This window comes from Aethina tumida, chromosome 1 (assembly GCF_024364675.1).
Source record: "Aethina tumida isolate Nest 87 chromosome 1, icAetTumi1.1, whole genome shotgun sequence".
NCBI classification, from domain to species: Eukaryota; Metazoa; Arthropoda; class Insecta; order Coleoptera; family Nitidulidae; genus Aethina; species Aethina tumida.
The window spans coordinates 74,126,506-74,152,719 of record NC_065435.1 but is presented as its reverse complement, the minus strand read 5'-3'; the positions used below and the strand labels follow the sequence as shown (position 1 = coordinate 74,152,719).

The following is a 26,214-nucleotide window of genomic DNA, read 5'->3' as shown; positions in this document are numbered from 1 at the left end:
GTGTGTACACATTCTAACGGCATTTCGGCGGAAAACTCGAGATATAAATTTTTACCCTTCGCTCCTTTCTTTTCATCCTGCCACGGAGGTGTTTTTATCCAGCGGAGATTAATGGGGATGTTTCGAACGGCGCAGTCAAGACTAAATCGAGGCAAATGCCATCCATCCACTGGCCCGAAAGAAAATGGAACTGTTTCAACCATCATTACACTTTTAATTTATTTCCTTCGACGCAAAAGGTTGACGACCTTGCTGATTTAATGAAAAAAATGTATGAAAATCTCGCTTTGTGATTGGAATCAGCATCCTTTCTCGTGTCGTTGGTTTTTGCATCTTCCTCACTTGCATTTATAATTCCGATTTTTCATTTGTCTTGAATCTTGAACGCGACGTTAATTAGAATTTCTCTTCGCGTCGTATAATTGGACATCTGTTGACACGGGACCGATTCCCGAACGCATCGTTCTTAATTGCTAATTAACATCGATGGTACGGTTCAATCCGAATCGTCGCATAAATTTTCGAAAGCCCGACAAACCGGAATGGTTTCGTAAATTGGCTTTATTTGAAACGCGATTGCATCATAGCGGCCACAAAAAAATAACAACCATATATTAATACGCCTACCTTTGGACTTTGACGGCCGCCACTGCTTTATGGGGAATTAACTGGACATTTTATGTGCTAGCAACGAGAACGTACGGTTTGTTGTGTCTCACTTTTATGGCGAACGGTCATCGGAAGAGCTACGTAGAAAATTTCCGCGCTTTTTGGAAGTGGATTTATTCTATTCAAGATTAATAAATGACTGTTCTAAACTTAACAACCCGTATAAAAATAGACGTTCTCCTCTAAACCGTTTTAGTTTGACCGGTCCACTTGAATGGTTCGCTTAACTCCATTAACAAACGCTTCCTGTTTACCATCTCGCCATATCTCTTCTTCGACGCTCGACCGAAACTGATCAACGCCACTCGTCCGGACACGTTTCCCATCCATTGATTCGCAGAAACATAATCCACCCCTTGCAGTTAATTGTCTTTTCCCTTTGTTCCTTTAATTCCCCTTCACGTTTCCAATGCCCAACTTAAAGAATCTGATAGAAAACAACGGAGGGAATTGGGGTCAGGCGACGCGACCGATTATGTCGAAAGTTGTCAACCGTCGAGAAACGCGAGGTCATTTTTCACTTGAACACGGCCAAATTGACGATTTCCCCTCTTCGAGAGTTTCGTTCTTGCCGCGATTGTTTCTAATGGAACTCAAGGCTGAACAATTGAGCACCATCAACGTTGTCTTCCAGGGAGCCGGCACATAAGAAAATTAATTTCTTCAAACAATTGACTACAACTCGGAGACCAAGCTGAGATTTTTTGAATCTCGTGGTTATTCAAGGTGACTCTAGAAACAGTGGTCGCGTTCTGGAGGCCCGACAAGAGAAAAACAGAACAAAAGTGGCATTTTTATTGATCCGGCCTCGAAGCGAACCATTCATTCTGTCCCAAACAAAAACGCGAGGTTCACAAAAATACTATCCAGGACTATTATATCGATATTTCTTAGAATTTGAATGACAATAGACCCGTAAGCCCATTGTGCGTTTGGGTCTATCGAACTTTGCTGGAAAATACGGAACGGACCATAGAAAATGATCGAACAAAAGCCGCCTTCTGTTGCCGATCTTCGAGTTGTCGCGAGCGGAAAATTTTTCCTGCTGCACCAACAGTGAAACTCGGAGAAATTGCAGTTTGTCAATTTCGCAGACAATGGGGCGAGCGGGAAAGAAGAACGCACGGGAGCGAGACGCACTCATCAGGTGAGAGCAAACACACGACGCCCACCGTATTATTGAGTCACGGTTTTGCACTTGTTTCATCTACGCAGCGGGAATAATCGCCGAGGCGCTGTTGCCTCTTCTGTTTTGTTGCCATGGGCTCGATCGTTGGTTATTATTTCTTGTCCAGTAAATTCGGCTGCACCAGGAAACTGCTAATGCGGCTTACGCTCTCTGAACGTAGGATTAATGTTGGGGGAGAAAGGACGGTTGAAGGATGTGTGCTCTATTGAGTTAATGGCGAATCGGAGGGATTGATATAAAATCATTCAATAGGAAGAAGAGGAAATTTATTTTAATCATGGTCCTCTCTTCTTATCCCTATAAATTGTAAATATAATAAAAAAAGTTACGGCTTTATAACCAGGAACACTTCAATAAAATAATGTAATGTAATGTGTAAATAATTCATTCTTACGTATAATCGAGAAGAATAAGATGTCTTTATAAAATATTTTAATAAAACGTGCATTCGTAATTATCTTTAAACTTACTTTATACCTACTTGTTTTATTACAAAAATATATAACCAAATTAGAAATGTAATTTAAAGACGTACATTGTTGTGTTTTCATTAACAAAATTTAACTTCAAAAAATTTAAAATGGACCCAAGAATAAAATGTTAATAAATTTTAGCGAATTTTCTATGCTCCTATTTTTTAATTGTACCAAAAGTACTTAAACATTGTTACTGATTTGAGATAGAATGTTTCCACTAAGAAAAACTGTTTTCAAGAGGAGTATATCTTCAATTATAAAAAAAATGTTAAATATTTTAACTATTAATTCTCTTCTTTTCTCTTCTCTTCTATTTCTCAATTGTTTTTGAAGCTACTTGATAATAGGGTAAAAAAACTTTCAATTTTCCAATCTAGGTTTGAAATAATAATGATGTTTCCAATAATAAAAATCACAATGAGTAAGTCTTCAATTATAAAAAAATATTAAATATTTTAACTTTTAATTCTTTTTTAATTTTCCTACTTTCTAGAACACTCAATTGTCTTCGAATCTACCTGATAATGGGGTCAAAAAGCGTTCAATTTGTTCATACAGGTTTGAAATAAAATCTTTCCAATAATAATAAATGATTTCAGAAAGAGTAAGTCTTCAATAATAAAAAAATGTTAAATATTTTAACTATTAATTTTCTTATAATCTTCCTATTTTTTGGTCGGTTCAATTGCCTATAAATCACAAATACAAAAAACGTTCAATTCAAGGTTTGCAATAAAATACTTCCAATAATAAAAATTGGCTTCAGGATATTTAAAATGTAATGCAAAGTTTTTTTTACTTTTCTTGTCTTCTCTAAGACTCAATTGTCTTTGAATCCACTCAATAATTGGATACATATTACTATCATAAATTTTAAGACTAAAAAAAACGTCTTTTGTAACCCTGGTTTGAAATGAAATGGTTACAAAAACAAAAATTGGCATCAAGAGAAATTTTAGTAAAACTTAAAAATTTTCGCACATTTTAACTACAATTGTTTTAGTTCAACAGAACTATAAAGAAAAATGTAGTAAAATTTAACGTACATTCTATGATTTGTACTCCTTAATTATTCAAAAATTATATTATTTAAATAATTTTTTTGGAAGGTTCATTTGTATCCAGTTGATAATTGAACCTGTATAATAATATTTTAAAGTCACATCATGCCACAATTGTGAGAGTTAAAGTAAAATATGACATTTTCTGAACGTAGAACGTTGAGGTTTATGCGAATAGTATTTATACACACATTTGTCGTAAATTAAATAAAATGTTGTAAATGCATATTCTTGAAAAACTTACAATATAAAAATAAACATTTGCTAATAACCTAAGTGACTTTTACAGCCGCATAATTAATATTAAACTTTCATCGAACAACTATAAAATTCCATAAACCGTTTACTGTAAAATAAATTTCCGTTTCGTTTTAATAACAGTGCTGACAGTTATTATCTTGTTTCAGGTACGTTTCCAGCGGGAATATCAAAAACTGTGGGATCGTAAGTAAACATAAAACATTAAATCGTTTGTCATCACGAAAACGGTTTTGCACACGTGGCGGCGGATTTTCGCAAATTTCCATCCGTAACCGAAAAAAAAAAACGTGGGGTCGCACGACCAGAAGCCAGTCGGCCTCGCCTCGAACCCGTCCACATCTCAGTACGGACCAGTAGTTTTAATCCAGGGGTTTTTGGGAGCAGTGGCAGCTAGAGCTTAACCATCTGGCCACAGTGCGCCGTTGCCCCGCCGTTCTACGTGTCTGTGTATGTGTGTGTGTCTGTGCGACGTTGCCGCCGCAAGATTGATGGCTCGCGGAAGGAGCGGGTGCCCGACTCGGCTACGAGTTTCTGAGTGTCGATTTTTATTTTCGGTGCCGCGTTTCGACGAGAGTGTGTGTGTCGCCGACGACGCCATTGGAGGGTTTATTATTATTATTATTTCTCTTTTTTTCCTGTAGTGATGGTGGAAGATTGGATTGGATTCTTTCGGTACGGATGGAAATTTCGAAATGCGCCTGATTATATTTTATCATGCTTCTGTGTACTTTCTATGTATTTTCAGGCACAACAAAAGTTGGATAAATTTTTGTCTAATAAAGGAATAAATAAAGTGATCAGCGTACAAACAAAAATAAAATATGTATAAAACACGTCTACACCTTAATTTTAGAAGACTACCCTCGATATGTCCTAGAGTAACACGCCACATCTCCTCCCACGATCAAAATCGAAAAGCCGTAATTAGTGTAACGTTTTGAACCCAGATAGAGAAACCTCCCCTCCGTTTTTCCTTTATTCGGGGACGAGCATTCTAGAAGGCAGGTTCGATATTCGTTCTCTTCTCTTTCACCCCACGTCACTTTTTATCTGTCCCGGGCTCCTTTTTGTTCGTCGCAGGAAATCCCCGATACGATCTGACCCCCCCCCCCCTCTCTGCTTCGTCCTAATTTTTCGGCACATCCGAAATGGTTTTTTTCGCCGGGCTTTATGGAAATTAATGTCCGTTAAATCTCAGAAGAGACGAAATTGGTTTCGGAGGGATTTTTTTTTGCCAGCTTCGAGTTTTTTTACTGTTATGTTTATTAAGGGGACGTTTTAAATTGAGGTTGTTCAATCGTTTTTCCTTTGCAGTGTTGTATACAGGGTGTATATCTCTTTGGACGTATTTTCAATGGGTTATGGTAAAATAGGTTTTGTGTACATCTATCAACATACATAAAGTTTAACAAACTTTAGCTCTTCTAGTATATTTAAACTATAATTTATTTTTTAATAAAAACTTTATATATCTTACTTTTGGATATAGAATATAGAATATATAGAGGTTTACATAATAATAAGAATGTTATTAAAAATAGATTATTTTTCATGTGCAACGTCCAAAATAGCTAGACTGTCTCGTTTCCCTAAGAAATTAAAGTTGGTTTTGCGAGATGTGTTTGCAAATGGAATGAACGGCACTCCTCTCGGTAAGATTCCTCTCTTCTTGTGTCGTATTGTATGCGAGCAAGTGTGTGTGTGTGTGTGCGCGCATTTATCTCGGCCCCATCGGCGGTAAACAACTGTATAACCCCGTTTCGGCGGAGGCTGCTCGGTCCGAGATTTCTCAATCGGAGACCCCGAGATGAGAGAAACTCGGAATATTGAACAGGCCACCTTCGACGTTGCCACGTCCCTCTTAATTATTGCCGCTTTTTTTTCTATTTTTACTTCAATTATTCCGTCGAGGACGACGAATTAGAGTTGTGCAGGTTCAGTTGGTAATCTAATTTGTTAATTAACGCTTCCCATTAGTTAAATTTTAGCGGTGCACGTCCAAATCGACCTCGCACAGTCGCGTTCCAATTAAAACTGTGGTAAATGATTTTCAGGCGGTTTGTCGCGTTTCCTGTTGACCGTGCGCGACTATTTCGTGTCCCGAAACAACTCGTCCCGTACGAAACGTTTTAATCGCATGCAAATTTATGCGGAACCGATTCGCGAAATCGCGACCAGTTAGCCGGCCTACAAACTGAACGTTCGAAAAACGAAAACCGTGCGGGCGACATGTGGCAGCGTCGCCCGCCGCGGCCCCGAACGTCGTCGTCGTCGCCGCCGACGTTTTCGGTTCGCATAGTAGGCGTGAGTCAGCGCCACGACATCGCCCCGGTCGGACGGTGGAACGCCTCGCGAAAACAAGTGCTACTCAGAAAACGGCCGTCCATTCACCTAAGTCACGTAGCCTGGGTAATATTTCTGTTGCGGGGAGGGGGTCGGGCGAGCGAGCGAGAGAGATAGAGAGAGGGGCGGGTGGTGGCTACGCTCTACCGGGACGCGTCAACATAGTACCGTACAGTTTTTGCAACGCTCTTACACGTACTTTTCGTAATTTCCGTTGAAAATACGACACACACTGCCAAACAAGCAATTTTGGTTCAGTTATTCGGTATTCGTTGACAACATGTTAACATGTGGCGCCCAACTTTTAGTCAAAAGTCCATCCATAAACCTGGCACAAAATTTATACGTCTTACGTTGTTAGCAAATGGTGTTGGTATTGATTTGTTTTTACATAAAACATACATAAATAAAATTCAATCGAACGAACTAGACCAATATATATGGATGTGTGTTATTGCCTGTTTTATCTGAATGGGTCCATTAAAACCGTTTTATATGTAGATTAAATTTATCTTGGTTTATGGAGATGTTTTGCCTCGAAACTGTTGTTGTATTCTCGGAATACGAGACCTTGAAGACAGGATTTAGAATCAGAACTGGTCGCCTCAATATAGAATTGAACGCTCTGTCATTTACTGTTTCCAAATCCGTTTATAGTTAATTTAAAATTAAAAACAATTACTTTTTATGTTAAAATGAGTGACACGGACAACCTTGAACGCAAATTCATATTGGAAACTAAAAATTCAGTTGTCTTCATTTCGATTAAAAAAAAAAACTGGTTGTTTCATAAATCGAATCTAGATCATATTGCCTAATTAAACTTGAAATGTTAAACTTGTAAATTTTAAAAGTCACTAACCGACATAAAAACGTGATATTTCGAATTAATACCAGTTTACACCTAAAAACGAAACAAAAATGATTAAACACATTGAAGATAGATTTATTTATAATCGGTAGGAATGTCATTAATTGTATAACAGTTGGATAATCGTCAATATTTGAATAGTGTACTTAAACAGGTTTCCACATTTCAAAATCCGGCGGCCATAAATCAAAACGTTCCGGGTGCACAAAATACGAAAATAAAAATTACTCAACCGGCCTTAAAAAGCAAACAATGAAATCACCAATGTTGTGATGTAACAGTTTTCGAAACGAAAACTCGCAAGCTGGAGAATACGAACCTGCAAACGTATAAAATTGCATTGCTGGTATTATAATAAATAAAAACGTGGATTGTGTTTTACATGAGTTGTCAAGGTTGATGTGGGTGGCGTGACATTATAGAAATGTTGTTGGTATTTTTCATTATGTATCATTTTTGTCATGATTTTTTCTTATGGTGATTTTCAATTGATGAGGTACGATCTCTTTGGTGACGAAAATAACCGGTGGAATGTAAGAGAGTTCATCTGAAAGACTTAATTTAGTAATTTTACAATCATCTAACGTACTAAATCATTTTTCAAGGCTCTTTATAATTGATCTAAAACTCTACCTTTTCTAACGATTCATTATTAAACAATTATTTTAATAATTGGTTGACCAAAATTTTTAATAAGATAAAGATTGGCCCTAAGAGGTTTTAATATTTGTAAAGCATAAATCGTACCAACATATAACAATATATTTTCTATATCTTTTAGTATAAAAAAGCTTTTGATGAAACCTTTCGCCAACAGTAATTTTGATTTTTAGACCTTCGAAACATTCATTTATATTCAGTCTCTCTTCATTTTTGTAAAACTTTTGAAAAGCAAAAAATGGCAATAAAAAGTTGCAAGTAAAGTATTAATAAAATTGATTCCATTTTCTAGTAATTTCTTATTCAAAAATACACTGATGAAACCATTCATGAGTTAGTTCATCAACCCTTTGAAAGACTTGGTTGTTTATGAAGTCTTTTTATAATTATATTAAAATTATACCTTTTATAAAGATTTATCACAATATTAACAGAAACATTTTAATGCCATGTATTGGTATTTATATATTGCTGCTCGGAAACCTTTTAGAAGGCAAAAATTGGTTTTAGAAAGTTCTATAATTGAGTCACACTAAAATTTTAATTAATTTCACTTTTAGTCATACAAGAGATGTTAATCAATTTAGTCAGTAATAATTTTTTAGTTTCCCACTCTTTTGTTGGTAAACTCAATTGTTATTAAATCTTTATAGTTGGAATAAAAGTATACCTTGTATAAAGATTTATCACAAACTTAAGAGAAAAACGTATTTAGTCATTACTGCTTTGAAACATTTCTAGAAAACAATAAGTTTACGAAGATCTTTAGTCATACAGAAGATGTTAATCAAATTAATCAGCAATAGTTTTTCAGTTTTTTTTAGCCTTTTGTATGGCTCAATTGTTTATGAAGTCTTTATAATTGGGCTAAAATTACACCTTTTATATAGATTTATCACGAAATTAAGAGAAACTATTTAAAGGTCTGGATTAATATTTACTCTTTAGTGCTTTAAAGGGCAAAAATTGGGTTGGTCATACAACAGATGTTAACCAATTTCATCATCAATGGTTTTCTAGTTTCGTAGCCTTCTCGAAGGCTCATTTATCTTTGAAGTTTCTTTATAATTGAACCAATACTACACCTTTTACAAGAATTCTTTTCAATCTCGAGAAAAACATTTATTAGTGTCGCAAACAGTTCGTGTGCACATCGACAGTATAATTAATACGATTCTTATGCACGCTGACGCAATAACTGAGGGCATTACGAGCCACGCAAAACGCCGCTTTGTGCGTGGAAATTCCAGGTCGCAATGGTCAAACACCCGTAACACCAAGAAAATAATTTAAACTTACGACTTTGATAAATTGACGTCACGACTCCAAAAACAATGTTTATCGTGTATATTTAGTAAAAAAAAGCGATTTTTCCGTATAGTACGAACACAACAATATCTTTATCTTATCGTGTCGTCCTATTTTTACGCGTTATCGTCCGCGGGACACTTGGCCGACGATAAAACGGGGTTTATTTACATCGTGTGGAAAAATCCGGTTCATTTTTCGGGCACGGACGTCGATGCATGGATTTCTGGCCGGCAGTCCTTGACTGGTATCGATTCGGGATTTTATTAACGGCACTGAAATTATGTAATGGCGATAATAAGCGAGCAACACGTGCAACCGTCATACGAAAACGTAATGCGGTCGTGGCGATTTGGACGAAAATATTGGCGGAGGGGGCGAAGGTCGCGTCGTTCCACGATAAACAATAAACAGTGCGCTGTTTCAAAATTCTAATGTTTCATTCTAAATAATGAATAAACGCGATTTGATAAAACGTAAACACGCCACCGAACAAACTGATACATACATACGTTGGTAAACGGGAGATTTACTGGTATGGAAAGTTGTCGATGATAAAAGTCGAAATGGATTCGTCCGCACTCATTCTGTGGATACGATAGAAAACTAGCTGTTTTCTATCGTTGCTTTAACCATTTCATTGGGCCATCGACGACACTGTTTGTTCGGGAAGATTGTTGAACTCGACTAAACGGTTTTTAACAACGTCAAAATTATAATTTTTTATTGTGTGAATTTCAAGAAGTAACAAATTTATGTCTAAAATCTGTAATATGTTCACTAACGTATTCTAAATATATTTCTGAAAAACGTTTAATTTTATATAATATTAATACTTAATTTAATTATTAATGTAATTAATTATCATATTATGATATGTTTCAGTTAAAAGTTTTATTATTATTACATTACTATTTCTTGTAAACTTGTAAAGTTTATGTAACTTCGTATCAAAAGTATATTTATACAATGAGTAATTTTCAAACATTTATTTATAAATATTACTAAAATTTATTTATTTTTAGAATTATTTAAATATCAATTAAGTAAAATTTAACAATTATAATTTATGTTCGATGTTACAAAGTTAAAATTGATTTATACAAAAATTCAAACTTTTTTAATTCAACAATTCCTCAAATAATTTTAAGCTTTTTGAATATTTCAAGTTTAAATCACGTTGTAACGTCATTTTCTATAAAAATTTATTAGCTCATTCGACGAAGAATATTAGGTGTTTATAAATGGTTCCCTGTAAAAATTTATTTCAATTGATTAAAAACGAAATATTATTGAAACATTTAAAATTTAATTGTATGTGTTATTATTTTTATCAAAACGTATATTTATCTTTTATGTAACATCATTAATTTTTCTGTGCTTGCTATTTTAATGAATGATTAATAATAATTTTATAAATAAAATATTTACTAGGTTTCAATAAAATGTGAAAAATTAAGATTTTAAAACTTAATAAGAATTTTTTTTAATTTTAATATTTGGAATTATATAATTAATTTAATAAATATTTGTCAAAGTTGACAAAATGGTAAAAATGAAACATTTTACTTTTTTCATTAATTTCTGTAAAACTATGTATAGCATGAGTATTTGTAGTAAAAATTTACGAAAACGTTTATAAGTTAAATTAGTTTGAAACTTGATTTTAAATTGAAAATGTTTTAATGAGTTTATTAAATTAACTAGAAATAAATATAATTTATAAATGTTTACTGTGTATATTACTAATTCAAAGCATAAGTATATTCGTAAAATCTTAATTGTAAAATTTATTTTTGTTGATTAATATTTCTGTGGAAATTTGTGTGGTATTAACAGTTTTTGCAAAAAAAAAATGGAAACGTTTATTTTGTTGAATTAAGTAAATTTAAGGATTTTTGAAATTTGAATAGAATTGGAATATTTTAAATAAAATTAATATTTAACTAAATATAAATATATAATTAATTTATGTGACTTGTGTACATTAACTATTTCAATTATCTGTATTGTTCATTAGTTTCTGTAGAAATTTGTTGTTTCTATTTTCGTTTTTGTACAATTAAGTGAATAATTAAAGTTGTAAGTAAACCGTTAGAATTGAATTATAATATTTTTAATGTAATTGAATATTAATGTTTTGATTAATCATTCGTTTTAATATTATCATCTAATTATTAATTATGTTAAATTAATATTTTTTCAATAAAAAATCAGTTTTTATTTAGTTATTTTAAAAATTGAATTATGGTGAAACTATAATTATGTGTATATACCAAAATATTATATAAGTTCGGAAAATCTTTATTAACTTACATAATATATTTGATTTGTTATAATCTGTGTGATATTAGTATTTCGAAAATTATATATTCTATGATACTGATATGATAAAGATTTGAAATTTAATGTAAAATCGAAATATTTTACATGAAATATATGAATATTTAATTAAATATGAGTACATAATGAATTTCATTTTAATTATATATAGATTATATATCTATATATAACTTATTTTTTCATTAATTTTTTTAAAAATCTATGTGGTATGTCTTCTATTTTTCATATATATGGATTTGGCAGATTTAAATTTGGTTTAAAATTGAGATATGTTAAAGGAAATTAATAATTAATTAAAATAATATAAATATTTTAATAATATTGAAAAGCAATTATTAATTTATTGTATTTTTCGTTTAGGTACAATTAAATAATTAGTAAAAAAGTTGTTCTAGTTTTAGAATTGAATTGTAACAATTTAATGAAATTAAATGAAATCTTAATAAAAATTAAATTATTGTAATACCTACATTTTATTTTATTAGATATAATTATATCGAAGTATTACATTGATTCCTAAAAAATTTATTGACTACATATGTTACATCATAAATTTCTTTTTTGTTGTATGGTATTAATATTCAAAACAAACAGATAAAGTATATTCATGAAGTAAATCGAAGTAATATGGGTTTTAATAGATATTTTCCAAGATTAATTATTATAAGAATAAAAACTAATTTGATGTTATATAATAAAATTTTGAAAATTAAAATTAAATTACTCATTGTAATAAATATAAATGGTAAATCTAATAAACATATAATTTAGATTTAAAGATTCTTTTGAAATCTAGTAATCCACGTCAAAAATAAAATGAAAATGTTCGCGAAAAGCATAAAACTGAATTTCTGCGCAGAAATGGAAGGAATATAAAACGTAACGAGGACTCATTTGTGAGGAACCGTATAAAAACACCGAAGCCATACAACCAAATCGCATTTCCATCGAATCCCATTAAAGAAAAAGCAATCGTTCACCAATCCATTTTCCTGCTGCCTGCAAAAAAGTAACACAAAACAACTAAAAAAAGAAAAGAAAAAACACTTGCGTCAAAGAATCGCGAACCAACCGGTGCGTGGTGTGCGTGTAATATAAAGTACGTTTTGCTGGGGGCAGAAGAAACGAAAAGAACGGACGGACGGACGATCGGTCGGTCGGTCGGTCGGACTGGACGGACACCCCGTACGATCCCGCTCGGCGAGTTCAGGCCGGTCACGTACACGCTCCGGCAACGTCGCACACCGTCCGAGACGTGGCAACGTCACGCCCCTCCAGCGGAGACGTGGCAACGCGTTGCGATCGATCCATTTTCTAATTTTTGTACTCGTTTCGAAACTGTTTTTTTCTAGTCAGTTCAGTCCGCACTCACTCGTTCGTTTGCCCTGCAAAATTTACAGCACCCCCCGTTTGCATGTTCACACTCAAATAACACAAAATCCTGCCAAAATCAATCCTTTTTTAATCCTGTCGGTCGACGGCGGCGACGACGACGACGACGTCCTAGCAGTTCGATGGCTGTCGCTCAAGTGGCCTCGCAGTCGCTTTCCTGCTGTCTCGTACGGCGACGCAGACCCCCTCCTTTTGTTTCTCTCCCTACCCAAAACTGCCGGACGTCGGTTTCACGTACTACGTGTACGGGAGAAGGGATTTATCGATCGCGGACGTGAGGAGAGAGAAAAGTTTCGGGCCGCGATTGATTGCGGCCGATTCGGGAAAGTTTCGCCCACGCTGATTAATATAAATAAACAGTGGCGTTTTCAGGAATGCCAAACGGATTTTTGCCGTTCCCACCTGTTTTTCTATTTTTTTTTTCATTTTTAATTTGGGACTCCAATGTTATTTCTGTTTGAGTTACCAACACAACGTCTGGATGGCCAAAACTTGTAAGAAAAAAGGTGTAACCACAAGCAGTGATATTCCCTTGCCCTTTTTCTGTTTCTTTCTAATTATAACTAAGAATTGGAAAACCAACTAAACATATTTGGCCGATGTCATTTTTTTCCAATGGTCTAATTTTAAAAAATTAAAACACGAACAATTTACAATTTATATGGTGAGGTCGTAATTCTCTCCCTATTATTGGAACTATTATAAACACAACCAACAATTTAGAAGCAAATGAGGTGCTTATCTTTAGTTGTGTAAATATAACCAGTAATACATATTTTTAGTAGTAATATCGGACTTTTTAGTAATTATTTTAGTTTTATAAATTTATCTGTCATATTAAATCACTCATAACGATGTAACTACTCATTAGATTTCATCCAATAAAATGGCATTGAATATAGAATAAAAATACCTTTTAAATGATTATTCAACTATTAAAAAACTATTAATAGTGTCCATATGGTATCGGGTTATTTGATACACGTTAAATTTTTAGCAAAATTTGGTTGGAGATACAATATTTTACATTATTTTAATTTGAGATGATTTACATGTTATTTCGTTCTAGAGTTATAAATACTTTCTCAGATTGTACATTGGAAATTGTATTAATTGGTAATACAAACATAAAGAGAATATATTAAAATATATTTTGTTTTTGTACCTTTATAAAAATATTATATAATGAAAACCATATATTAAGATCCACGAAACAGTTTTTAAACAATTGTCATTGATCTATGTCAATTCTTACATTTATCACATTTTAGTTCTCTGGAATTAATATAAAAAGTAATTCATTTAAGTAATATCTATCAGTGCTTCCCCATTAGGAAGTACTTATTTTTAATGATGGAAGAAACCTCGTATTAATGGAACGGACACTATCCGTAGTAATCACCATCGATAATTTCTGATACTTCTAAAGACGATAATACCATCAATAATATTGATAGTATTCGAAACGATATTATTATATACAGTCTAAGGTCGATAACTCGAACCATAATTGATCATGAAAAAAATTCGTCTTGTCAAAACTTCGAGTTAACATGTTTTATAGAGGAATACAAAACGGATAATGAATTTTCAACAAATTCCTTTGAATAGTCGCAATTTTGCAAAAGCCGTCCATCATATCACTGTCAGATCTACGAAACTCGACAATATCTTTGTCTGTAGCAAATTCCCATGTCGTTATTCGATTAAGGAAAGTCATTACATACTGCACAGTTTTGGCCATTTTCTAAGCTTCAAAATTTATTTGAAACGGAGCAATCAAAGCAATTTCATCCAGTTTCTTTCAAAATATTGATTAAAACAGGCTTTTCAAAATAAATCTGTTAAAGTGGTGTTGTTTTTACGCTTTTGTCAAAAAAATTTCGATGATAATGTCATTTCATATATTTTTGACCATATGATTGCAACTTTAATCTCGTATTTGAAGGAAAATGACAATTTGTATAATTTTAATTTACAGATTCTATCCAAAATTCTTATCTATTAAAGGTTACAAATAATTTTCACTTTTGATCTTATATCAACCGTTTTCAAAAATTCTAATTATCGATGTTTGAGTGAATATATGCTGATCGATAGTCCAGTAAATATTTCCAAACATTATTATTGAATAATAATGAAAAATGCTTATACTTAATTCTTTTTATTTGAAAAGAACCAAGGAGGAATTGGTCAGTGGTTACAAACCCTTATTATTCATTTTATTTAAAAAATTGTTGAAAACGTGAAAATTAGAGGTAAGTATCAATCGTTCACTATTGTGATTACAAAATTTTTGCAACTTTTTTGATACAAATTGTGTTACAGAGATTTTCATGTTTTGTAACTAGATTGTAAATTGTCTATAGTTCTCGAGAGTTAAAAACTATCAATAATACTGATTGTCTAGTGTCCGGTTAATAATACGTATACGGTTTTATGAAATGATACAGCCTCTGTCGTATAGTCCGAAGATTTATATAGATTTTTATGATTAACCAGTAATATTTAATTAAAATGAAGGTATTGCTGCATTAATGTTTTCTTGGTCATTATAATAATTATGTCAGATGTGTTTAAGTAATATTTTTGCATTTTCAAATTATTTTTCGGTATTTAGTGATACTTTGTATCAAAATTAGATTTGTGCGTAATTGATGGATCGAAGGTCGATCGAGTCAAGGAAATTCATTAAAATCGTCTATTAATAAGACAGTTTTCGATTGTTTCGCAAACAATTTCGAAGCGTGAACCGATTGAATTGTTTATTTCGGTTGTCGGAGCTTCGTGACCATGAAACAGCTCCATAAATAATTTATTCATCCCGCTTCCACGTCGATACCTTATTATTATTATTATTAGTATATAGAATTTCAGAATTACTTTCACGTACGTTAAATATAATAAATAAATTGTATCGTGCCAGCTAAATTTTTAATTTGTGTCTACAGGAAATGAAGACAATTATTATTAATAATTTGGTGTTGTTTTTTAAGTGTGTCATTGATTGTAATTGCTTTGAGTAAAAGTCGTTATTTTAAGCCTTGGCATTGTGAAAATGGTCAATTATATAATTGGAGTTATTGCCAAAAATTTAACGTTTGCAAATGTTTACACGAAACTGTTACATTTGGATTTATATTTGGTTTTCAGGATGTTCTTGCCAAATACACGTTATTAAACACGTTATTTTGAAAACGTTTCAATGTCAATACAAATTTCAATAATTTTCCGTCAGTAACGTAATAAATATTCGATGTATTTTCACCAATCGCATTGTTTTACTGTATTTTTATAATTGTGCATGTTCGCAGGTATGGCCGCGTGCAGAGTGTCAAATTGTTGCCGAGGGTCGCCAAGGAGGAGACGGGCGAGATCTCGATGGCGTGCACGGTGGCGTTCATGGACATCAGGAGCGCGTCCAAGGCGCACAACAGCGAGCTCAAGATCGACGACCGCACCCTGAACACCGAGTACTACGAGCCGGCCGCCATTCCGTCCTCCGCGTCGGCGGCCGCAAACGCCGCCGCCGCCGCCACAGTATCGTCGCCGCAGCACACGCCATCCCCGTACTCTACCTCGCCGGCGGCCGGGTCGAACCGTTTTCCCAATGGGCACGGGTAAAACATTATTTTATTTTATTCATTTTTCTCTTCTTTACTGTTAAATTAGTTTAGAAAATGTTACATTTTACAATTATATAATATGATAAAACTTTACAAACAATCCATTAACTTCTAAACTGACAAATGTTTAAATATTTATTAAGAAAGTGAACAGAACATTATTATTATATTAATGTTTTTCCAATATTAAATTCTAATAAAACATTGAATAATTTTTTATTAAACAGTTGGACAAAATCCTAATTCTTATAATATATATACATAGTACAAAATTCTTATTTTTGACGTTTATTCACCTTTTTGCATAATAATTAACATATTTTTTTGAATGATTTAATAATATCAAATGTTACAACATAAAATTGAATAAAAAAATTCTGCATATTATAATTTATCTTTAAAATATATTCATAAATAATGTATTACATTAAAAGTGTATTTATAATATTGTAATTTTACAACAAAATTGGATTGAACTGGAAAATGATTTAATGTTTGAAATGAGAGTTAAAATAATTAAAAAAACGATATGTTTATATAAATAAACGTGGTATGCGTAATTCTCTTTTATTGAAAATGCAATTTACAAATAAAGTAAATTAAATTATTAATTATTTACTTTATTATTATAAAATGTGTATTGTATTATTACATGTTATACTATAAAATACTATTATAAAAAAATATAAATTACTATTTAAACGGAACTGAAATACAATTTTGCAAATTGATTAAATGTTTGATGTTTGATTTATATAAAAAATAAATATAATAAAGAAAATTATAATTATATTTCAATTAAAATATAATAAATTTATTCATATTATTTAATTTTTTATGTAATATTTTAAATTTAAGTTTAGACTAAATTTTAAATATTTAATAATTATAAACTTTTATTTTTTTTTAAGAATAGTTAAAAATTAAAAGAATTAAATTTAATACTTAATATATAAATTACATTCTTGTTAAAAATTTGAATATTTTATTTTATATTTTCTTTTGAATAAATGACATATTTGTAAATATGAATGTTTGTAATTATGTTAATCAATAAGAAATGAATATTAATTTATTAATTTAAAATATTTCTTTGAGTATTGATTAAAATTTTTATTAATTGTAGTAATTTTAATTATTTGTATATTAAACAATGTTGCTAAGAACAACTAATTTTGAAATAAGTTTGTTTTGTATTGTTAATATAGTGCAGTGTTAATATTTTTCCAAAAAACTTTAAAAATAAATTGTTTATTATTTAAATTTTTATTATAAAATTAAATTTTGAATGCTGTCGAACGTCTATAAGTCGTATTTTTGATAACTCGAAACAAATTGATTCAGTTCAGGTTGAAAATTGTGTAATTTTTTACTACACAACTCGAAATCATGATAACTTGTTTTTTTTTTCTGGCAAATCATGGTTCGAAGTTCGACTGTATATAACACTTTAAAGATAAAGATTAGTAGTTTTTGTGAATGATATTATATTTTGAATCAAAATTTCAATTGAAAATTTGCATATTTTATTTGGCAATTTTATATTTATTATTAATTGATTGTTTGACATTTTTTCAAGTTTAAAATGTTTAATAATCTAAAAATAAGTAAGATATGAATAAAAATAATAATCTTTATTAAAAAAAATAAAGATTTAGTAAATTTATATTGAAATAATTATCTTTAATGTGAGTTTGTTTTGAAAAATCTGCATAATAATGATATTTTTCCGAAAAACTTTAAAAATATTTATACAGAAAACAATTTCTCGTGTTCTATATCTACAATTAAATACCACACGTATCAGTTTTAAGATATTTGTTGCAGATTTTCATATTTAACAACTACAAAAGGATCTAAATAAAAAGTGTTCGTTGTAATATTAAATTTGTTTAACATTTTACTGTCGACATTTATTATTTATTGAACCACTTGGAGAGTTATTCAGACACATTGTATATTGTTTCGCCTTGAGTTATTCTCTCGTAATTTCGCAGCGAAAACACGAGAAGAAACGCAACATGCGATGCTCGCATTAAGACGGTGTGTAATTACAGAAAGTCTCCACGTCTGGTTTTGTGTGACGGTGATTTTTGCGTAATTTGCACCTAGCGTTTCCCAGAACTGAAACTGCATCGCGATTTTACACGTTTCAGATGTTGCGACGAAACCATAAAATGTAAATAAGAACGTTTCAATTCAAACACCTACCTGTACTTATGCTAATTTACGAATTAATTCGAATTGTCTCGTACGATTTGTTTCGGACGAAATTCACACAGGACAGGATACCGGGCATCCTGGCAGGATGAACGGCTACCCGCCACAGAAAACACATCCTGTTTGCTGCCCGACCATTGTTTTCCTCCCGCATTCGCATTCAAATTTCAGCCAAATACGATTTCAGTCTGTGACGGAGAGGTGTTGCGATTCCATTAGCGTAATTGTGCACGGGGCGCACCCCCGTGGCACACCTATCCCGTGCACACGATGTTCTTGTGCAACCCGGTTTCGTGCCGGTTCGATTGATCAATCCCGCCCGTGTCGTCGCCGTAACGGCGGACCGTAGCATTCAAATGCGAATGGTTACAACGTTTTATGTTTAATTGCCGTTCGGGATATTTTGAACGTTGCTTTAGAGTTAAAATCGCTAAGTTGCAAAAGCCTCTTTTTCCATAACGAAACATTGTTTACACACATCGGATTTGCAAACGTGAGAAGAATCGAACAGGTGCGCTCCGTTCTTACGCAACGTTTTATTAAAGTGAATGAAATTATACAATCGGCTGCCGTTCGAAGAGTTTCGTAAACGCTTTTATGCCTTTTTTACTTCGGCTCTGGAACGTTTCACAATTGTTGTCGTGCAGGAAATTCCACATTTTATATGAATTAGAATAACTAATGGTGTTCGGTGTCCAGGAACCATAATGTTTAATTACTATTGCATAGTTTCGATTTCGTATTTGGTCCCTTGAAGGTTGTTGGTTGGTATGGGCGTTAAGATACGTGTGTGGGGGACCGTTTCCAATGTGTCACACACCGAAATACTATTTCCGCGTCTCTATGGTCGAGTTTAAAAAATAATAAACATCGATAACAATGTTTAATATTAAACCGCATTTTTTTAATGGTTCATTCTGTTCAATCTCATAATTACGTATAAAAGATATTCCGACAAGGAACTGTATCTCGAAAAGATATGAGAAACATGAAGATAAAAAAACAAACTTCAAAATTCATTATTTCAAAATAAGTCTTCCTAATTTATATTTTAATATAATTAACATATATACAAAATATTTTTACTTAATTTTATTAATATTAAATTTAATTTATTATTTTACTTAATAAAGAAAGTATTATTAATCACTCTCAAATATATATATTATATTAAAAACCTTGAATAATCAAATATTCATTTTACTTAATAAAGTGAAATATACAAATTTTATGGTTAATTGTTGTAAAATAAAATGTTTTTGAATAATCTTATGTTTAAAGCTTTTTGGAAAAACTACTAATACTTTATACAAACTATTCAATATTTTAATATAATTGTAAAATTAAAATTTCAAATACTTGGAGGTGAGGGAATCAATATTTTAATTCAAAATTTAGAAAAAAACTTCCAATTCCTAAAAAATAATAAATAAAAATATCATAAAAATTGTATATTTTTAAATTACAAACATTTAAAATTTTATAAATACGTCTAATAATTAAAAAGTGACTTTATTTTATAAATATGAAGTAAAATATTCCAATTTTAAGGTTATTGTTGAATATTAAAATAAAGAATAAACACAAATTTATGAAAATAAATCATACTCTTCTACATAAGATGTAAATTGGTTATGTAGATTAAGTTTCAGCTAATCTACAGATCGAAAAGCATTTAATCCGTTTAAATCGTTCTTTGAGGGACGTCAGAAACTGTATATATTATGATAATTACAAAATTAAGGTTTCAAATTTAAAATCTCTAATAACCAAAGAATTATTTATTTTTTATAATATTTATTAATTTTTCAAAATTTTATATAAACGTCTAAACTAATTTAGTTTAATAAACAAAAAGTGAATTATAATATTCATATATTTAATGAGAAAACACGATACGTGAGCGGGGGTTGTTTCCAATGTGCCATACACCAAAACACAATTTCCTCGTTTCTACGATCGAGTCCCGCCTCGAGGCGCAACATTTTATACGTATTTCTCGACGTTTTGTTTTTGCCTAACGGTCACCGTTTACTGTTACCCGGTTATTTTAATGCATTCTAATAAACGTGAAAAATGCGGAATAATTATTGAACGATTTTTTGTGGGTATTTAGCACGAGAGTTCAATTTTGTCTGCGGTCAATACCATATCACAAAATAATTAATAAGTTATCGCTGGATGTTTGTGTGAAAGAGGAAGCCACAAACAAAATGGAACGCTGTTTTGAATCGCACAGACAAAAATTACCCGGAGATCGTCGCAATATGTTCTGCGGTGCGTAAAAATCCGGCCGGACACAAAAGACAATGGAAAAATCACGATCCGTAGCCATGTGCATCCAACAACACAACATGTGGCGGACGCGTCCACTAAAAATAAAAATGAAAAAGGGAAGAAAAATAAACAAAACCAGACAACCATTTTGTCGATGCGTGTGTGCGTTTCTGGTGCTTTATTGCGCGAGGTGGAGACTTGTATTTGGAATTTTATCGATTCTTTCTGATCCGTCGATACGCTGCCGATGGACTAAAACACCTGTTGTGCAAGAACGGGCGACAGGTGCGGTGATTACTTGACGCGCGGACAAAGAAACAATGTCGGATTTGCATTTTGACGTCGACAAACCGACGAACGGTCCGTGAACCAGGATTTTGCACTGAGATTTGTTTGAGGGATTCCAGACGCCAAGTTCAAAGATGCAATCTTTTCTGTTAAAAAGAGTTTAATATATGTAAATGCTACTTGTGTGTATAGTGGATCTTTTAATTAAAAAATAATAAGACTTTACATTTATTTAAATAAATAGTAATTTTTTTCAAAATATTTCGTTTTTAGTCGAAAAAGGTCACTAAGAAAATCTAACATAAATATATGTTTTTATTTTTATTTTATTTAATAAGTCATAATAACTCGATTTTTTGTGGTAAATCATGGTTCGAGTTATTGAAGTTCAATTGTATTACATTTAAAATTAATCTTCAAAAAGACGTTTCTCAACCTAAGTAAAACATTTTTTGGATATTGGTCCTTCCTTCACTAGAAGAATGTTAATATTTATCCAAATAAATGTATAGTTCTAACTTCATTAACATTAAACATATATTTCAACGAATAGATTATATGGTTTTTATTTATTTAAATAAATTAATTTAATACTTAGTAAGTAATTTTGTATGCATGTATATTTTTATTAAGAATGTAGTAAAAATTTAAATGTTCGAATCGGTTTAACATGTTTAATATTATAATATAATATATAATAACTTAAAGTAAATATTGTTCAAAAAAAATAATATTTAAAAAATGTAGAAATTCAATTTTAAAACTTTTCAGAATTTAACATATTTTTAATCCTTTTAAAATAATATTTTCTTTATTAAATAAGTTTATTTTTATTATTATTATTTACTCGTATATTTAATATTTATTAATATTTTAAAAATTATGTATAATTTTTAAGAAATATTAATTGAGGGGTCTACAAGTAAAAGGGTTAAGAGTATTTTTTAAATAAATGATTAAAAGTGCAGAATGTCACAATTAGAAAAACAAAGAACATTGTGATGTTTTTTCACCTTTAAAGTTTTCTAAAGTTTAGTACCAGTACGTTCACGTTAACATTCGTTTATCTCGGAATTACTAAAAATACACTATACTCTTTTACTTCCTGTCCCCCAATTGGTTTCTTTTTTACTGATTATTTTAATTTATAGTTTCTTTATTAAAGAAAATTGTATTCTGAACGATACACGTTAATTTTTAATAATAATGTAATACGTTTATGAAATTGATCACTCATGCTTTTTTATCTATTATTTCAGCATTTTAATTATAATTTTTTTATTGGATAAAATTATTACCTGGTTATTAGATGTTTTTATAATATGTATACCGTATATTTGATATTTTAAAAATGCATTTTTAAAATTAGTAATCATCAATCATCATCAATCAAATTGTGTATTTCAAATCATACTTTCTTTACGAATCAATATTATTTTTAGATTTTATTATTTTTATTTTACATTTTAATATCAAACAAATTTGGTAATCTGTAAAAAATTGTTAATGATATTTTTTCTATTTTGAACTTTAGTTTCAATTTTTTTTTAAAATATAAAATAGTAATTAATAAATTTTAAAATAAATTTTATCTAATCCTGTGACTTTTTTAAACATAAGAATAAATTATAATGTCGAACATTAATAAAAGAGAATATGTGCTATATATGAAACTAAATACATATTAAATTTGCTCGACCTTCCATCAATCGAACAATGTCAGATAACAATGGGTTTGTAACATTCGCGTCGATAAACAAATATTTTGCCAGTCAATAGATGATTCATTAGATTAATTAGTGTCACCAGATAAAAACAAAAATCGATCTCCATTTACACAATTAGACCTTATCATAAATCGTTTAATGATTGTTTACTTTTAATGTTTGAAAATTGGGCAACAATATTTGTCGCTTAAACGAAACGATACATCCCCTTTAAAGGGCCCTTTTTACCAAGAACTACCCTCAGTCACGATTTGGCATTGTTGCCGAACTCACGCGTACAAAACAAACACCGTAATGGTTTTCGGGTACACGAGGTAGAAATCCGAAATCTACCTGCTGGGTGCAGTTTTTGGGCCGCATCTTTCACAGCGGCACGTAGTAATTTTCGGGGCAGTCGTTCGCCAACCCTCTTATGCATGCCATTTTGCTCGTTGTCGAAAGTTTTGCGCGTCGGTGGTTATAAATGTTGTTTGGTGGTGGTTCTTGTCGTGCAGCCTCTTACAAATTTGGATTTAATGTTAACTATACCGTATAGAATATGCAAAAGGTAATGGGAATGATGAGTACTACTGTTTTGATAGAAAGAAATCGTGTTTAAAGTTTGTTATTGTTATATTAACTCTATTCATTTATCTTACTAGTTTAACATACTGTTTAAAACATGAGGAAATCTAAAAAAATAATATATTTTCTCACATAAAATAATTTAAGTGGAAAAGAATGGAAAACTAATCATTATTTTTGTTGTTGGTTTAAAAATAAATAGTGCTAAAAGATAGTTAAAGTCAGATTTAAAATTATTAATTATTGCTTAATGTTTTGGTGGTTCTTATCGTGCAGCTTCTTACAAATTGTATTTAATATTAACCATACCGTATAGGATATGCAAAAGATAATTAATAGTAATGATGAGTTCTGCTGTTTTGAAATAAAGAAATCGTTTTTGAAGTTATTGTTTCATTAACTCTATTATTTTACATTACTAGTTTAAAAATACTTTTTAAAGCATAAAGAAACATTAAAAATAATTTAAGCGGGAACACAACTGCAAAATAATCATTATTTTTGTTGGTATAAAAATAAACAGTGCTAAAAGATAGTTAAAGTCCGATTTAAAATTATTAATTATTGTTTAATGTTTGATTATTGTTATCATAGAAATTAAATAATTTCAGTTCTTGGAATTTATATTATTAGTTTTATGATAGTGTTTCCTGGAAATGTGAGTAATTTGAGGCTTATGTTGGTTATAAAATTTAGTCTTACTTTCCCCTGTAAAAGAATTTTATATAAATGACAAGTAACTTTATGTTGTTTAATTCAGAGAATTTTTATACTTTAATTGTTTAATAATTGTCGATTTAAATATTTAAAGTTGTTGTAATAAACATTCCTTACAATTACATATTATATTGTATAATATATAAATTTATATTATACATATTCTGAATATTTGTCACATTAAAATATTATAATTTTGTGTCGCCCAAGAAAAGTACCAAAATCAAGTTATGCGACGTGTTCATTAAATATCAAACTACATTGAATATTCACGACTCGACATTTTGCACGTTTCATTAACTGAAGACCATTAATAAAACTGTCGTTTTTTACCGATTCCGTATAAATGCATAAATAAAGTCGAAGTCCATGCGAAAATGAATTTGTCACTCCTTCAAGGATTCTCTTGAAAGTCTCCAATTAAAATTAAGCCTGTTGAAATTTCCGGTGTTTTTATATCATTCTCGAAAACTTCACACACGAAACCTAAAAAACAATATTGTGTGTAGCGTAAAACTAGTTTACAAGCGTAAGTGTTCATTTACACGACGAACAATTTGCGCGGACGTAAAATCGATTTCGGCAGAAGTTGTCGGGGAGGGGTATTAAAAGTCGAGTTCGCAACTTTAAATAACTAATGTGCAACTTCATATCTGGGTCTCGGGCGAAACGTTCAATGGAACGTTTCGCGTTACAGTTGTGGAAAGTTTCTCAATGGGTTTTCGTTTTCGAAAACCGATTTATTCGACAGCATTAATAAATGCGTGATTTGTATTTTGAATTTTTTTTACAGATCGTCGGACGAGCCGTTTCCGGACCGCTTCTACGACAGGGGCGCGTCGCGCGTCTCTTCGGACAGCGGCGTCGGCGACTTCCTGCGTCGCTCGTCGACGTCGCAGACCTCCTACGTGCCGTCGGAGTCGTCGCGGGGCCGGGTCCGCGACCGCGGCTGCGGTGGCGGCGGTTCCACCACCCCGTCCTCGTCAGCGTTCCGCGGCAGCAACGGCCCCTACAATCCGATCGTCGACCGACATCGGACGGCGAATGTCGCCGGACCGTGGGGTGTCAACGCCGCCTCGTTGCCCGGGGGCGGATATCCACCTGACAGCGGACCGAACGGAGGAAGGTAATAATTGCTTGCAATCATCATTTTATTACCTCAACACAAATAAATGCAATTTAAGTTACTTAAATTAGTCTAGTTTAACTCAAAATAAATATAAAAAACACACAATGTATAAAGTATATTGTAGGTTTCACAAAAAATTCTGACGTTACCTATGTAGTTGACGATGCCTTTAAATTGAAATAAATTTGTGATATCTTGAACTTCTTACATGTTGGATATTGTTCTAAAGAAATAAAAAATAATTGTGAAATATCTTTTATCTTTTGGCAATATGAAAATATAAAAGTATAAAACATCAGTTTCAGAGTTTCAAGGCCCGGTGAAATCCTTCACTTCTCTTCAATCACTCAGTTTGGTATTTGATTAGAAAAAGATATTTGTAATTAAAGGTCCAAAAATATATCAAACATCAACTTCATAGTTTTAGCTTTTATTCTCTTATGATAAATTTCAACAATCTAGATACTTTGTGTATATTTTCTATTATACTATCAAAAATAAATACGAAAGTATAAAACATAAGCATATTCATAATTTCAATACCTGTAGTGCAGTCAAGTGCTTTGATTCTCCTAAGAAGAACTCCAACGATCTAGAATCTAATTTAGGTATATTTATTATTTGATCAGAAAAAGTTAACTTAAATTATTTTAAACATTTTTGTGATGAACTCCAACGATTTATAAGCTAATTTGGGTACATTTATTATATGATCAAATAATTATAATAATGATTATAATTAATGATAATTGTAACAAAACTACAAAAGTATGAAACACCAACTTCGCAGTTTCAATTTCTGTGGAATGTTCTTATTTTTCCGTGGTAAGTTACAACAATTCTAATATGAAGAACTCTAACAAGTTGGAAGCTGATTTGGTTATGTTTAGTATATTTTGAGAAAAATGTAAGTGTAATAAATATACAAATGTATCAGCTTTAAAGTGAACTCCAACGATCTACAAGTTGATTTGGATATATTAATATTACGTGGTCAGAAAAAGATCGTCAAAAGTTATTCCGAGGTCTTTGAATAATTGGACTTGGTTATTAATTAATGGTTTAACTTCTAAAATGATTCGTGCAAACAAAC

At 31.3% G+C, this 26,214-nt stretch overlaps 1 protein-coding gene across 4 annotated transcripts in view; it reads left to right on the top strand.

Annotated features, from left to right (window-relative positions):
* The window catches only part of LOC109602980 (protein split ends), a 75,391-nt gene that overhangs the window by 31,666 nt on the left and 17,511 nt on the right, over positions 1–26,214 (top strand). For 3 of the 4 annotated variants that reach the window (XM_049961480.1, XM_049961436.1, XM_049961519.1), the window contains exons 2-3: positions 15,888–16,193; positions 24,786–25,118. In XM_049961480.1, the coding sequence (XP_049817437.1) occupies positions 15,888–16,193; positions 24,786–25,118 (639 nt within the window). Of the gene's footprint in view, positions 1–15,887; positions 16,194–23,153; positions 23,259–24,785; positions 25,119–26,214 lie in introns of those variants that run through there. The other variant, XM_049961565.1, reaches the window with a different exon arrangement.